The sequence below is a fragment of the Dama dama genome, chromosome 18 (genome assembly GCF_033118175.1).
Source record: "Dama dama isolate Ldn47 chromosome 18, ASM3311817v1, whole genome shotgun sequence".
Classification (NCBI taxonomy): domain Eukaryota; kingdom Metazoa; phylum Chordata; class Mammalia; order Artiodactyla; family Cervidae; genus Dama; species Dama dama.
In genome coordinates this window covers 100,701,533-100,718,658 of record NC_083698.1, presented here as the reverse complement: position 1 = coordinate 100,718,658, position 17,126 = coordinate 100,701,533, and the positions used below count along the sequence as shown (strand labels likewise).

General features: G+C 42.9%; 1 gene segment (V, D, J or C); it reads right to left on the bottom strand.

The window, feature by feature from the left end:
- Window positions 1-16,400: 16,400 nt before the first annotated feature.
- LOC133073079 (T cell receptor beta variable 3-1-like) lies at window positions 16,401-17,126 on the bottom strand. The segment is given in 2 exon segments: window positions 16,401-16,804; window positions 16,924-17,126. Coding segments are annotated over 2 exon segments (453 nt in total).

Genomic DNA, 17,126 nt, shown 5'->3' with positions numbered 1-17,126 from the left:
GTCCTTTTACTGGGCTGCATCTCAGTGTTACCTCCTGTTCTTCACCCCTGACAAGGTGTCTTGGGTTCCTGGTGGTGCCAAGATTCATGGGACCTCAGAGCTAAAGGGACCGTATGAGACAGCTTAAATGAAAGAGGACGTGAGTGCCTTCCAATGAAGCAATGCAAGGGGAGCTCAAAAATGTTTGCAGTCTCCTACCTTCATTTAAAAGTTCACAGGGAAAAAAATAAAATAAAAGTTCACAGGAATTTTGCTTTTTACTCCAAAATGCAATTATTTGCTTTGGTATGAATGCCAACACCTTTTAGAACATCTCTGGGCAACATGGAGGTCCAGGGCATATTTGAGACGCAGCTATTGACCCACAGATCAAGTCCAGTGATGCTGATCCGTTAGCTCAGAACTCGCTGCTACCAAGAGCCAGATGACCCCTCAGCTGAGTAGCCTGGTGCCCATGGAAGCGTTGGGCATGAAGGGGAGCCTGCAGGCAGGACCAGGAACAGTATTTATTGCATCATCTAGGGGAGCTAGAGCTCAAAGCTGGCTTCTTTGAGGCGGGTCTTCCTGTGAGGTCACCATTTCCAGTGCATCCTATTGTCTCCAGAATTAATCTTGTGCTGAGGTACAAGATTAGTCTTTTTTTCCCCTGAATTATGCACACAACCTGGCTTAGAATATTTCAGTATGGACACAGTGTTGAGAGATGAGTAACTTCATTATTGGTCCTTAGCTTCTGAAACAGTTTGTGCCACTTCTGCACACTTTTTAATTCCTGTATTTTCTTTCATTGGCTTGTATCATCTTTCCATTTTCCATTACCGAGTAGAGGCAGTGACCACATGTGATATTTAGGTACGCTTGTTGAGAGGCAGGGAAGTAGAGACCAGAATTTCTGCCAAAAAACAATAGAGACAGAAAATGATTTGACTCAGTTTCTTTCTTTCCTCCACCTCAGCTAAGCAAAGCTTCAAGTATCTTGAGGGAGCCTTAGTTTATGGGAGCCTTATTTTCTCCTCTGTTGTTACCCTACTTGATTTTCTGATGTAAGTAATAAAAAGAACAGTCACTAGAGAAACCATAAACTCTCCCTCTCAAACTTTTGTCTCATTTCTATTTATTTGCATTATTCTCTTTAATCACAAGTGGAATACCTGTGTGTGAGGGAGCTTCCTTCCTTCCATTCTTTGTCCTTCTTTCCTACCCTGTGACAGTAGATAATTATATGAAAGAAGAGGAAAAGAGGAATGAGATGCAATCCCTCCCTTTTAGAACTTACAGGCTCCCTGGAGGAAATGTAACTTGTACATCTAGGATGCTTTAGGCCCAAATAATAAATAAGATCATAGTAACTTTTAGTGTCCAAATAACCATGGCTCAAGGTCTCCTTTTATAATAGCAGGATCCTAATGCCTTCTTCAAAGGGTCTCTCTTATTGTGGGAGGTATTCATAGGTTTACCCAATTATACACTTCAGTCAGAACTTAGCTGCCATCACCACTTAGAATCTGCTCAGTCATTTCTCCAAATTGTTCACTAATGCTATTGACAAAATTGCCCATCACTGAACACACACGTCTAGCTTGAAGGGACTCATTCAGGATGCTGTCAGATCCAGGAATCTTCAGGCTGCTAAGGCAGTGGGGAAATGAGTTATCTTTTCACTTTTTTGGCTATTACAGATAATGCTGCCTGAACACCCACGTGAAAGATTTTTGTGTGGACACACGCTTTCGATTGAAATTGCTAGGCTATATGGTAATTGCACTTTAACTTTCGAAGAACTGCCCATACATTTTGCACAGTGGCTGTACCATTTTCCATTCCCACCAGCAATGCATGAGCCTCCCAAATTCCTCCCCAGCTGTCCCCAAATTAGTTGCTGTCTGTCTTTTTCATTATAGCAGAGTGGATGTGAAATGGCATCTTACTGTGATTTTAATTTCATTTCTTTAATGATTAATTATGCTGACTATTTGCTACATTTATTGGCCACTTACATATCTTCTTTGGAGATGTGTATTTAGATCTTTTGATCACTTTAAAGTTGGATTATTTGTCTTTTTTATTATTGAGTTGTAAGCTTCTTTAAAATACATATATATAAGCTTTTTAAAAATATATATCATATATATGATTAATAAATGTTTTCTCATTTTGGAGGTTATCTTTACCTCTCTTGAAAGTGCTCTTTGAAGCAAACTTTTTTTTTTTAGTTCAAAGAATTCCAGCCTACTTAGTTTTTCTTAGCTGCCTCTGTGCTTTTGGTGTGATAGGTAAATCATTGCCTATTCCATCATCATGAAGATTTATACCTTTCTTTTCTTCTAAGAATAATCTCAGATCTTAGACTTAGCTCTTTGATACATTTGAGTGAATTTTTGTATATGGTATGAGGAAGGGATGTAACTGTATTCTTTTGTACATGGATATCTAGTTTTCCTAGCACCGTTCATTTGGAAGAATATTGTTTCCTAGTTTAATGGCCTTTGCACTCTTATCTAAAGTCAATTCCAAATAAATATATTGATTCATTTGAGATGACTCTCAATTCTATTATATTAATATAATTATATTAATGCCATTAATTTTATTAATTAATATATTGACTTTAGTAATTTTATTATTAATAAAAATTATATTGATTTATGTGGTTATCCTGTTTCCAGCACAATACTGACTTGATTTCTGTAGTTGTGCAGCAAGTTTTGAAATGGGGACATGTGAGTCATCTGAAAATTTTCTTTTCGCGAACTGTTTTGACTAATTTTAGTACCTTAAATTTCCATGTAAATTTTAGCACCAGTCTGTCAATTTCTAGAGAGCCTATTAAAAAGCAGAGACATTACTTTGCCAACCAAGATCCATCTTGTCCAAGCTTTGGTTTTTCCAGTAGTCATGTATGGATGTGAGAATTGGACTATAAAGAAAGCTGAGCACTGAAGAATTGATGCTTTTGAACTGTGGTCTTGGAGAAGACTCTTGAGAGTTCCTTGGACTGCAAGGAGATCCAATCAGTCTATCCTAAAGGAAACCAGTCCTGAATATTCATTGGAAGAACTGATGCTGAAGCTGAAGCTCCAATACTTTGGCCACATTATGTGAAGAACTGACTCATTTGAAAAGACCCTGATGCTGGGAAAGATGGAAGGCAGGAGGAGAAGGGGATGACAGAGGATGAGATGATTGGATGGCATCACCAACTCAATGGGCATGAGTTTGATTAAACTCTGGGAGTTGGTGATGGACAGGGAGGCCTGGCGTGATGCAGTCCGCGGGGTCACAAAGAGTCAGACATGACTGAGTGACTGAACTGAACTGAACTATCAATTTTTGGGCCAAGAAAGGTAGCTGGAATTTTGGAATTCAGTTTTTCCTTCTCAACAATATTAACTCTTCCAATCCATGATCCTGGTATAGGTTTCCATTTATTGAGACCTTCCTTAATTTCTTTCAAGTGATGTTTTGTCCTTTTCAGTCAACAGCTTTCATTTTATTAGTTAAATTTTTTCCTAGATGTTTTATCATTTTGATGTATAAGGCCTCAGAGAAACTCTGGTTTGTTACTCTATACCTCTTAATAGTAAAAATGGAAATATGGATTTGCTTTTACTTCACCGGAATAGTATTCCTGTTATGCACAAGATTTAGATAAGAGAGGATAGTAATAAAACAAAATTAAAATAGATGACTGCTTTTAAAATCTGATACTGCCCTCTGCTGGGGAAGGTGGGGAAAGAAGAGCTGAGGTGTGCCTTAAATGGATGTCTTAGCAGACGTGTATGTATGTACATGTGTATGCATGTGTATGTGTGTTAGCCTTGAAATATGGGGCAGCAATGGGTGAGGTCACTGGCCATAGAAAAAGGAAAAAGAGAGGGGTTCTTGGCAGGGGACGGTTGTAAGGATATCCATGTGGACACCTCAAACGTACCACAATTTCAAAAGCGATCCAAACTGAATTTATTCACTCAATGTTCTCTTTTATCTGTGATTCCTGGATTTGTTGAACATCCTGTAACTATTAAAATCTGAGAGTCATCTTTGTCTCTTCACCTCTTCACCTTATCATTCTCCTTCATTTCTTACAACAACTGTGTTAAAATTCTGTCCATTCTCTACATTAAGAATCCCTTCTCTTCTTGAACTAGGCCCTGTTCTTGGGCAGTCCTCAAGAGCCCAATTTTAGCAAAAACCCTCATAAGTCAGTTAGCCAGAATACCCACCCTCAGTATCTGATACCCTTGGTATCTAACCTAATTCCTATACCCCCAACCCCCCAAGGTGAAGTCTGACCATCCTGACCTGCCTTCAGCAACAACCCAGGTAGCTCAGTTTAGCCAGTATCTTCCCTTATTCCTGAAGTTTCCTCTTAGTAATTCTGTCTACTGAACCCCTCTGCCTCCCTACTCCTTGACTATAAAGTAAATTTTTCTTTGTTTATTTGAGTTGTGCCCAATTTCTCTCCCCTACCACAAAACCCCATTGCTGTGGTTTCACTGAATAAAGTCTGACTTATCCTTGTAAAAAATATCTGAGTAAAATTTTCTTTGACACAATTCACCAAGATAATAAACGGTCTGCTTTTTGCAGAGGGGAGCTGCAAGCTGTCTTCTGATCTACAATGGCCATGTATTTGTTGTCCCAAACGGAACCCTTTAGTATGTGAAAAAGATGCTCTTTATAATGAGGCCAGGATGACGGGTCTGAATCAGGGCTACCATGTACACCAGAGGGTCTGAACAATTTCTGTGGTGGTGGACTTTCTGACACACTCCTTTAGTGCCAGCTGGCAGCAGCGGGGGCTATTGCAGAAAATACACACTCTTTTCTTTGATAGGAACACATTTCAAGTCAGAATCCACGTTGAGGCAAGCAGGGGTGTTCCACAGTGCCCCTTCCAAGCAGATGTTCTTGGATCAGTCATATCCACATGCACAATTATGCTCAATTACTTCTAGATGGTTGTGACATGTTTTCACCAGCAATCCCTGTGGTCACAGGTGTGGGGGAAAAAATGCAGATACATCCTGAGTCAAAAAATAATAGTCATGTCAGATCTTGGAGAACAAGTAAATGATGCAAGTCTCTAATTTTAAAGAGAACACCGAGTCTGAGAAAGTCAAGGGCATCTGCCAACATCTTACAGCTTTTTAAAATAAAAGCCAGAATTGGGATTGTTGTTGTTTTAGTTGCTAAGTTGTGTCCAACTCTTTTGCAACCCCATGGACTGTGGCCCACCAAGCTCCTCTGTCCATGGGATTTTCAGGGGTTTTCCACTATTCTCCAAGAATAGTGGAGTGAGTTGCCATTTCCTTCTCCAGGGCATCTTCCCGATCTAGGGATCAAACCCGAGTCTCCTGCAGCCCCTGCACGGGGGATGGATCCCCTCCCACTGAGCCACCAGGGAAGTCCCAGAATTAGAATTAGGAAGCAGGTTTCCTAAAACTCCAGTTTCAGTGTCTGTGGACCTGGAGACTGTGAGAGAGAGAAAGGAGGAGTTGAGGGTTTGAAATCACAGAGTATCATTTCATGCTTTCCTGAACTGTACAGGATTGAGATTTGAGTTTCCTGGAAGTGTCTCTGAGTGGGGATCACTAATTAGTGTTTATCTGACTTCCTTCCTCTCAAGAAGACTGTATTTGCTGTTCCTTCACAGTTACTCCTATATAATCACCTCCTTTAAGGCTCTGTCAGTCTGTGGAGGAGACAGACTTGTGATAAAAGGTTGTTATAAACCCTTAGTTGTCAACTGTCCATGGTTCCATAGATGTGGAGGTCATCATCTCGGGAGGGTATGTTGATGGAGAAAGACTTTGCAGGGGAGTTGTGTTTGAGGTAAACTCAGAAGGAGTTTCTTAGCATTTCTGAGATACTGACTTCAGCTATCTGACTTCTGTACTTGAAACTGTTGGGATGGGGGTCTTTACTACTAAACCTAATTCTAATCACAGGCTGCCTAATTCTGCATTATTTTTAGGAATTTCAGAAGCCCAAGTCCCAAAGCATATCCATCAGAATAATTTAAGAGAGAATTTACAGTCTGGCTCCCTGTCGGTAGCAGCTGGAGTCACAGCCATCAAGCTGCTTCTTTCCTCCGAGGCAGAAAGATGAGGAAGGGCCTTTTCAGACATCTTCCTAGAGCTCAGGGGGAGAAGAGAGGCCAGGGAGCCTGCACCAGAGGAGACTGACTCAGCCAAACTGTACCAGGGCCGCCCGGCTCAGGGATGCACAGTTGAGTCCCAGGATCCGCGGGCTGGAGCTTCAGAGGGGAATGGGTGCCCTTACGTCTTTTGGCTGAGAATCCATCTGTGGGTATCCAGATTCTGCTGCGGTGCTTTGGGAATGGAAGGAAACAGAAACTCCTTTTCCAGCCTCACATTTTGTAAAGAAATATATGACCAGACATTCTCAACAAATGCATGACCAGACAACTCAACATTCAAAAAACAAGGATCATGGCATCCCATCCCATCACTTCCTGGCAAATAGATGGGGAAACAATGGAAACTGAGCCAGACTTTATTTTCTTGGGCTCCAAAATCACTGCAGATGGTGACTGCAGCCATGAAATTAAAAGACACTTGCTCCTTGGAAGAAAAGCTATGAGCAACCCAGACACATATTAAAAGCAGAGACAGTACTTTGCCAACAAAGGTCCACCTAGTCAAAGCTATGTTTTTTCCAGTAGTCATGTATTGATGTGAGAATTGGACCATAAGAAGGCTGAGCACCAAAGAATTGATGCTTTGGAACTGTGGTGTTGGAGAAGACTCTTGAGAGTCCCTTGGACTGCAAGGAGATCCAACCAGTCCATCCTAAAAAAAAATCAATCCTGAATAGTCACTGGAAGGACTAATGCTGAGGCTGAAGCTCCAAGACTTGGGCCACCTGATGTGAAGACCTGACTCACTGGAAAAGACCTGATGAAGAGAAAGATGGAAGGCAGGAGGCGAAGGGGATGACAGAGGATGAGATGGTTGAATGACATCACCAACTCAATGGACATGAGTTTGAGCAAGCTCCGAGAGTTGGTGATGGACAGGGAAGCCAGGGCATGCTGCAGTCCACAGGGCACAAAGAGTTGGACCTGACTGAGCAAATGAACTGAACTGAACTGAGCTGATGTAATCAGAAATTGGATCCTATCTAAGACTCAGTTCAGTCAGTTCAGTTCAGTCGCTCAGTCATGTCCGACTCTGCGACCCCATGAAACACAGCACGCCAAGCCTCCCTGTCCATCACCAACTCCTGCAGTCTACCCAAACCCATGTCCATCGAGTTGGTTATGCCCTCCAGCCATCTCACTCTCTGTCATCCCCTTCGCCTCCTGCCCCCAATCCTTCCCAGCATTAGGGTCTTTTCCAAAGAGTCAACTCTTCGCATGAGGTGGCCAAAGTATTGGAGTTTCAGCTTCAACATCAGTCCTTCCAATGAACACCCAGGACTGATCTCCTTTAGGATGGACTGGTTGGATCTTCTTGCAGTCCAAGAGACTCTCAAGAGTCTTCTCCAACACCACAGTTCAAAAGCATCAGTTCTTCCGTGCTCAGCTTTCTTCACCATCCAATTCTCACATCCCTACATGACTACTGGAAAGACCATAGTCTTGACTAGACAGACCTTTGTTCTATACAGTCAGCAAAAACAAAACCAGGAGCTGACTGTGGCTCAGATCATGAACTCCTTATTGCCAAATTCAGACTTGAAGAAAGTAGGGAAAACCAGTAGACCATTCAAGTATGACCTAAATAAAATCCCTTATGATTATACAGTGAAGTGAGAAATAGATTTAAGGGACTAGATCTGATAGACAGAGTGCCTGATGAACTATGGACAGGGGTTCATGACATTGTACAGGAGACAGGGATCAAGACCATCTCCATGGAAAAGAAATGCAAAAAAGCAAAATGGCTGTCTGAGGAGGCCTTACAAATAGCTGTGAAAAGAAGAGAAGCGAAAGGCAAAGGAGAAAAGGAAAGATCCATTTGAATGCAGAGTTCCAAAGAAAAGCAAGGAGAGATAAGAAAGCCTTCCTCAGTGATCAGTGCAAAGAAATAGAGGAAAAAACAGAATGGGAAAGACTAGAGATCTCTTCAAGAAAATTAGAGATACCAAGGGAACATTTCATGCAAAATGGGCTTGATAAAGGACAGAAATGGTATAGACCTAACAGAAGCAGAAGATATTAAGAAAAGGTGGCAAGAATACACAGAAGAACTGTACAAAAAAGATCTTCATGACCCAGGTAATCACAATGGTGTGATCACTCACCTAGAGCCAGACATCCTGGAGTGTGAAGTCAAGTGGGCCTTAGAAAGCATCACTACGAACAAAGCTAGTGGATGTGATGGAATTCCAGTTGAGCTATTTCAAATCCTGAAAGATCTAAGACTCACCCCATCCCATCTCTGTGATCAGTGGGTGGTATTGGGCTGACGCCAGGGTCTGTGTGTCTTGTGGGAAGCACAGAGAGTGCTTCTCTTGTAGCTCTAGGAAACATCCTCTACAAAGGTCCTCATGCACTTCTGAACTCCCCTCCCCCAGGAGGCAAGTCTCCCAGCAGAGGAGCCTTGTGTCCATGGCAGGATCAGAGTAGGAAGAGCTCTCCCAGGGATGGTTTCTGAATCATCAGCAGCAAAGAGGATTGCAGACCATGGGCACCATTGACAACACCCACAGCCTGAGGGGCACCTTCTGCAGGAGACGGGGAACCCTCAGTCCAAATGTTCGACCTCTTGTTAATTTTGTTACATGGACAATGTGAACAGGCTCCAAACCCACTTGAGAGCTCTTAGGAAAGTGGAAGTTTAAGAAAACCATAAGGTTGCACTCCCTCCCTGTTGGTTGTTTGACCCGGGGTCACCCAGCTCTAGGGTCTGCAGACGCTATGGTAGGGTTGATGACGACCTTCAGGAGGGCTATGCCAAAGGGGACCTTCCAGGACTGCTGCTGGCGGTACCCCATCCCTGTGGTGAGCCTCTGCCAACCCACGCCTCCACAGGAGACCCTCCAACACTAGCAGGTATGAGACTTCTCTGTTGGATTTAATTCAGTCTCTGAGTCCAAAGACTGCCTCCAAACCCTGGCCCCATCGCTCCAGAGAAGCTGGGTCATGGAATCACACTACTTGCCAACTGAGTCCTCTGACATCAACCTGGAACAAGACTGGGTCAGGCAGGACCCCCGAAGACCTGGAGGAGAATTAGGAAGTGATTCTGCCGGCAATTGTGGAATATATTTTTTTCATTTGACACTGAAGCACGTGCTTCAAAATTTTCATCAGAAATGAGTGGCTGTCTTTAATACTGATCTAGGATTATAAATTATTTAGCTATAATTACGTCTCTCCTTTCATGGGAAACTATCTTGCTGGCATCCCGTTATGTATCAAATAGAGAAATCATTCTAACAACAACAAAACAACAACAAAGAAGAGAGAAGAAAGACAAAAAAGGAAAAGAAGAGAGTGAAAATTAAAAAAAAAAAGATCAAGAGGAGAATGGTAGAGTTCTACACAAGGGTTGCGATTCTATCCATCTTATAAAGTTCTCTTGACATATATTCTCAAATTTTAATATGAACAAAAACCACCAGGGTCTTGGTAGCATTACATGCATTCCTATAACCCATCCCAGAAGAGTTGCCTCTGAAATTCTGACGCTGTCCTAGAATTTACCTGTTTATTCTGTCCCTCAGGTGAGGCAAGTTGTCTCAGATCACAATACATTTTTTTTTTTTCAAGCAAAGGTTCTTAATAGGCTAAACTAACTGAAAAAGACACCTAATGCATTAAATTACATGTTAAAATTTAAGTAGAACAAGAATTTCCTGGGAAGTAGTATAGTAGTCACTCAGTCCTGTCCAACTCTTTGTGACCCCATGGACTGTAGTCCACCATGTCCCTCTGTCCATGGAATTCTCCAGGCAAGAATACTAGAGTGGGTTGCCATTCTCTTCTCCAGGGGATCTTCCCTACCTGGGGATCAAACCTGGGTCTCCTACATTACAGGCAGATTCTTTACTGTCTGAGCTACAGGGAAGCCTGGGAAAGGGAATATTTAATGGACAGATTTAGGTTCTGAAAATTGTGTTAAAAGATAGATAGGAAACAAGAAACCTAATTGAAAATGATGTGAATGAAGCTGAAGGAAAAGAAATTTCCAGGGTCTAGGGTAAAATATAGTCAGTGTTGTCAAATGCTTCAAAGAGATTAGGCTGTAGAGAAACAAAAATAAGTCTTTATTTCAGCAAAATATATACTTCTAATATTTAGGAGTTTCTAATATTTAACAGTTTCATAAGAATGGAAATACCCCTTTAAAAAGCTGAAGATAGCACTCAAAGGAGTGACTCTTCTGTGACAAAAACAAAGTGCTGGTGATCAAGAGTAAGATCAGATTTGGAAAGGAGCAAAAATGGACACCAAGGAGCATTTCTCTTTGAGTTTCTGTTTCAGGGGGTCAGAATGAAATTTTGCCTGAGGAGAAAAAAAAAAGGAATTATATTTGGACTTCTGGGAGTAAGAAAATAGGTTCAGCTTATACCAAAATAAGAACAGATGTGATTGACTAGAAAGAGGAAATAAGCTTTTGTTACATGGTGCTAAATAATCAGAATTGTAAAAAGAAAGGATTGTTAGATTTTAACAGAGGGATTTTGAATTCTCTAACTGCTCCATGTCATGGCAATGACCTCCCCAGCTCCCTTCACTTACACTGATGTAGATTGTATTGTCCCTCATTACAACTTGGGTCAGATACCTGAGGGTTTTTCAATTATCTTGATTTCAGTTTTCTGCACAGCAGGTATTTTTTCGCTGAGAACATATCAATCTGTCTCCTCCGTCAACTCCATAGAAAATAATTAGTGACTGTGGGGTCTGACATGGTCACACTTAAAATTAACGTGTTTTTTGTGTTACCTGGATTTAATGCCTCAAAAAACATATTAACCAGAGTCTTCACTTGGGCTGACATCATTCTAGAAACTAAAGATCTGCTCCCTTCTCTAGTTCTTTCTGTTTTCCTAGGTTTTCTGTGTCCAGCAAATGCATTAATTCTTCTTCATGCTCATGTGTGATGACCATCTTTTGGGTGTCCTGGCTTCCTAATTAAAGAATTCCTCTCTGCAATTTTTGATCTATAAAGTCAAAGTGACAGAGCCTCAGCTGCCATGTTGTTCAAAATAGCCCAACCCCTTTGGCTAATGTATTTTCCAAAAGCATGTTTTCAAGTAAAATAGGATCATCTTTTCCCCTATTTTCTAGATTTGGAATCTAACATGAGATAAAGTTGGTCCTTAATGTGGCTGGAGAGTTGACATCTGAATCTATAATCTTCTACTTACTATGAAAAAACCCTGATGTGGGAAAGACTGAAGGCAAGAGGAGAAGGGGATGACAGAGGACAAGATGGTTGGATGGCATCACTGACTCAGTGGTCATGAGTTTGAGCAGGCTCCGGGAGATGGTGAGGACAGGGAAGCCTGGCATGCTGCAGCCCATGGAGTGTAGTCCGCTCCGCAAAGAGTCAGACATGATTGAGTGACTGAACAACAGCTTACTATGAAATCTAAGAAATAGAGGAGACAGTTTATAATAAGGGAGAATAAATGAAGCCAACAACTTGGAAAAAGAAAGGAGTCATCAAATCTACCATATCACAGTTTTGGGACTTCATTCCAGAAGAATGCCTGTGTTCTTGTTTTAAGATTTTATAAGATGTACAATAATACATTTAGTCTTGAAAGAAATTTTCATATGGCTTAAGATTGCTCTAGTTCTTGTCTGTTATTTCCTTTCAACCTATTATACCACCTGCTTCCTGAGCTGAGACTGGGTTGAGTTTGTGTATTAAGCTTAGCCAATATTTCTCACTGTGCAGTCACTGCTGGCACAGAAATACATAGCTGAGTCCTGCGGCTCCGTAGCCTGGATCTTCAGACTACAAGGTGAGTTTGAGGGGCACTCAGCTGAAAATCTCTTCTTGGGCATCTCTTTATCATCCAAGACTTGATCATTTTGGAAGGAAATCAAGAACTTGAATTCTTTTGCCAGGATCTGTTGATACCAGAAAACATAAATATGTCCCTTTTCGGGAACACAATACATTTCCACATCCAGTCCTTTCCCTTGAACCAGGTGCCCTGGAGTCTGGGTGACTTCTGCCTCAAGGAAACCTGTGAAGAAATCACACAGAAGTAGGAGACTTAGCCCTGGAGGGAGTCTGATGACCTGGATGAAAAGCTGAGAGCAGGGCACTGACCAGATCAAGACAGGGACTCACCTGCACCCAGGAGACAAAGGACAGTGAAGCAGGTGAATGTGGGGCACATGGCAGCATCAGGAAAAGGGCAGAGGCAAGTGGGTTTCTCTGAGGTTCTTTCATCCCCTGTGAGCGGCTCCTCTGTGATGTGATCACTTCCTGGAACCCAGTGAAATGTATATAAAGACGTTTGCTTTTGCCACAAAGGAGTCACTCCTTTAGATGCCATCTTCAGCTTTTTCATGGTATATTTCCACTCTATCTATGCTTATAAAATTATTCCTCTACAGATTAGTATGGCATATTTACTAGGACAAAAACTTATTTTTTGAAATTATTTTATTTATTTATTTTTGGCTGTGCTGGGTCTTCATTGCTGGGTGGGCTTTTCTCTAGTTGCAGAGAATGGGGGCTACTCTTGATGCGATGTGTGGGCTTCTCATTGCGGTGGTGTCTCTTGCTTCAGAGCATGGGCTCAAGGGTGCTCAGGCTTCAGCAATTGCAGCATATGTGCTCAGTAGTTGCATTTCCTGGGCTCTAGAGCACAGACTCAATAGTTGTGGTGTATGGGCATCGTTGCTCCACATCATGTGGGGTCTTCCCACGTCAGGGGTTGAACCCATGTCTCCTATATTGGCAGGTGGATTGTTTACCACTGAGCTACCAGGGAAGCTCCCAAACTTAATTTTTTTCTCTGGCTGCTTGATCTCTTTGAAGCATCTGACAGCACTGACTATAGACTATCCACTAGGTCCTGGAAATCTCTTCCCTCAGCTTCATTCACATCATCTCCCATTAGATTTCTCATTTCCTGTCTGTTATTTTATTAAATGCAATCACCAGAACCTAAATCTATCCATTAAATTTAGAATCCTACTCTGTACAAGTGAAAAAATAGAATATAGGAAACAACTGTACTCAGTCTTTGGAAAACAGACAGTACAAGACTGTTTCTTCTGAAACCAGAAAAGAATGAGGGAAAATCTGTACACAGTGAGGATGGATGATGCAAAAAGCCAACCCTGACACTGGGAAAGATTGAAGGTGGGAGGAGAAGGGGACGACAGAAGATGAGATGGTTGGATGGTATCACCAACTTGATGGACATGAGTTTGAGTAGGCTTCAGGAGTTGGTGAAGAACAGGGAGGCCTGGCGTGCTGCAGTCCATGGGGTCACAAAGAGTCAGACACGTAACAAATGTGAAGGGAAAAACAGAGAAGGTAAATGTTGTGATGAGACCGAGGTTAGAAGATAGAGGGAACCAAAGCAACTACAATTTAGGAGGAAGACTACCAGAGAGGAAAAGCTACACAAAAAACTCCAGAAACCTTTGTTTTGATTCAGGGGTAGTCTGTGTCTCTATAGAACGGAACTAACAAACATCAGAGAGAAAGCACAGAAAAGATTCACCAGTACTCCCAGAATGGCCATGCTTTTGTCGTGGGACAAAATGAGGCTCAAGCTGGGGTTGGCAAATTATAACCCAGGGCCTGGCCACCTGTTTATGTGGACAGTTGTTCTGGGGTGAGAAGCACTTCCAGGATGACAGCGTGAGGAAGCTCTGAACACCTGATTTCCAAAGAAAATGGCATGATGTCTGAACATTTAGAAACAAGCATTTGCAGCCTTTGAAAACTGTCCCAAGAGCATACAGCAAATGTAGGAACAGTTACTCAAGAAAATCTCCTAAATCTTGGGAGAAGCCATGTGAGTCGGCGGCACTGAGCCGTGACTCTTGCCCTGTTGCTCTGTGATAGAAACTCTAGCTCATGGGGCTGTGGTCCAGGACACAGGGGTCCCCGAGTTTCTCCTGGGGAGGGGCCAGCTGCCAACTGTGCTCCTCCCCTCCAGACCTGCGGTGTAGAAACTCTGTTCCTGGCAGTCCAGCCCAGAGGTCTGTGTTCCCTCCTTCCACCAGCACCTATTCAAAGGGCGGACTCTGTTCCAGAAATAACAGGCCAAGAACACAAGGCCCCAGTCTCCTTCTTTCTGACTTGCCCATAGGGTGGAGGTCCCATTCTGGGAGGGGGGGGGGCAAGTCAAGAAGACCCCCCGGCCCCGGGAACCCACTCAGAGAGCAGAAGGGTGTCATTCTAAGAGAAGCGAGCCACTGTCCCTGCCCCCATGGTGAGTGGCAGGCCACGATGACACAGAGCTTCAGAGCTCTACTGTGACTTAAAGAAGGGCAGCCAAAGCCCTATGCTTCTTCCTTCCTCGCTTCCTTCCTCTCTTTTTCTCCCCTTCCTCCTTTCTTCCTTCCCTCTCTCCTTACAAGGTCAGATCTGCCTCCCAGTCAGATGGCCTCCCCAGCCTCCTTGGCTTCCTTCCCACTTCTCTTCAACAGGCATTTTCTCTAAAAAAAATATTGTTTCTAGAACTAATCTTGTACATCAGTTGAGTGGAGCATCTTTTCTTAACTATACACACAACCTAGTTTAGAATGTGTCCGTATGGAGGACAGTGTTGAGAGATGAATAACCTTCATTACAGGCTCTTAGCTTCTGAAACAGTTCGTACCACTCCCCTCTCCACTTTTTCTTATCTTTCGTTCCTTTATTTTCTTTTGTTGGCTCGTATCATCTTTCCACCTTTCACCTGGGCCTGAAATGAGATGAGCCTGTGGTTTTCACTTCTCCCCTCCTTTTATTCAAGAGGAGGTGGAATATCTGGGGAAGGAAAGGGGGCTCTCATCTGCTGCCCCCCTGGTGGAATTCTTTGGCCGTTGCACTCAAGATGAGTCAGTTTTCTAGACTGTACCATGGAGCCATAAAATGTGAGCGGCCTTAGATTAATCGAGGCCCAACATCTCATTTTATAGAAGAAAAATTTGATATCTGGGTAGATGAATAAATAGACAAAGGGTTTAATCACTCACAAGAAAAGTGGTGCAAATGCATGCTGGGTTAAGGAAGAGGAAAGTAGAACATGGAAGTTAGATGGTGGGTGGCTCAGATGCCAGTTTTCAGCTTCTCTGATTTTTACCTAACATCACCAGAACTGGATCTAGGGCAGTACTTCTTGGTCTCTTGATTAAAGACTTGGACACCTGTGATATTGGTGCCTATATGCAGTGATGTAATACATTATTGCATAGTAAGAATGTCTGTGTCCTTCAGTATTAAAACAGGGACACAGCATTAAAACATTCTCATCTTCTGAATCAGGCATCTCACAGCTAGCAGATGCCAATTCCTTTCTGCACTGATGAACTTTATTCACTCATGCATCCACTTATTTAATCAGTCACCATAAATATTTCAACCTAGTAAAGGACATAAGACACATACTGGCTTTCAGAAAGCTGTTCATAGTAGAGTGCAGAAATCCCTTTTGTTTCAAACAAACTGTGGTGTTTGGTATTTTTATTAATATTAAAAAGACAGGGCAAACTCTAGTGATTTTAATACATCTTCCACAGTGCTGCTTCTCGATTTTGACATGAGACCTATTTGTGCCACTTAAATGGTTCATAGATGGATTTGTACCAGGAAAAATAGATAGAAGCACTGTGCATAATGCATGTTCCAGGCAATTCACGTGTCTTCAAATCTGGCACAAATTTTTAGCAGCTCTAATTTTCCCCTGGCTTCCCTGGTGGCTCAGTTGGTAAAGAATCTGCCTGCAATGCAGGAGACCCAGCTTAGTGCAGGAGACCTGGGTTCGATCCCTAGGTTGGGAAGAGGAGAAAGAAATGCACTCCAGTATTCTTGCCAGGGAAATCCCATGGACAGAGGAGTCTGATGGGCTACAGTCCATGGGGTTGCAAGAGTCAGACACGACTTAGCAACTAGACCATCACCATCAATTTTCCCTACTTGATAAGAAAACAGTGAGACTGCATTCACACACTTAGGAGGGCAGTTTCCTCTAATGGTGAGAATGCAGGGGAATGGTGCTACCTCTTGTCTGGGTTTGTCCTTAAACATGTTTCTGAGTCAACCACTTGGACTTTAAAAGAAACAACCAAGAAAAAAGGTTCTATTACTCTACTGGAAAGAACAGAAGAGGTGATCCAGGGAAATTACCACCAACTGAATATCGGGTGAGAGTAACCACTTTTCTACTCCTGGCATAACTGTTAATGGCTTTTGTAGGTTTAGATCCAACTTCTATCTACAGAGGAGATAATGACAGCCTTAAACCACTTCCTCTTGTGGTTGCCGGGGGGAAGGCAGGTCTAGAGGGGACTCGGCTCTGGGAAGCAGAGGTTTATGAACAGAGGGGAGGGAAGGCTTCAGCTCTGTGTCTCTGCTGCTGGCACAGAGATACACAGCTGAGTCCCCCAGGCCTGCCGAGCGGATGTCAAGAGAACAGAAAGAGGTGTTAGGCCGGCTGGACTGGAAGTTCTCAGAGGTGGTTTTTTCCCTGGTGATTTGTTTATCATAGTAGTACAACAGCAGTTTTGGTTCTTGGCTTGGCTTCTGTTGGTACCAGTACATGACATCATGCTTCATATTCTGAGAACAGCTCAGGTTCACTGGTTTTCCCATCCCGGTAACCAGGTATCTTGGGTTCTGAATGACCATGGCTCCCACGTGACCTGTGGAGGAGGAGGAAGGTTTAGAGACAGAGTGCAGAAGAGGGTCATGTTGTTGCCTTAAACGAAAGGCACAGAGCTGGGGACAAGCTTTAGAGATGTTCTTTCTGACCAGGACTTACCTGCTCCCAGGAGACACAGGGCCACGCAGAGAAGAAGCCTGGGCTCCATGGCAGGGCTGGGACAGGAAGGAGACCTCTGTTCCAGACTCTGGCCTCTGGGTTGAGAGACAGACAGGCAGTCTGCCTGTGACGTCAATGTCACCAGCACAAGGACACCCTCACTGATAACGTACACAGCTTCCTGCTTGACAGGGGCATCTGGG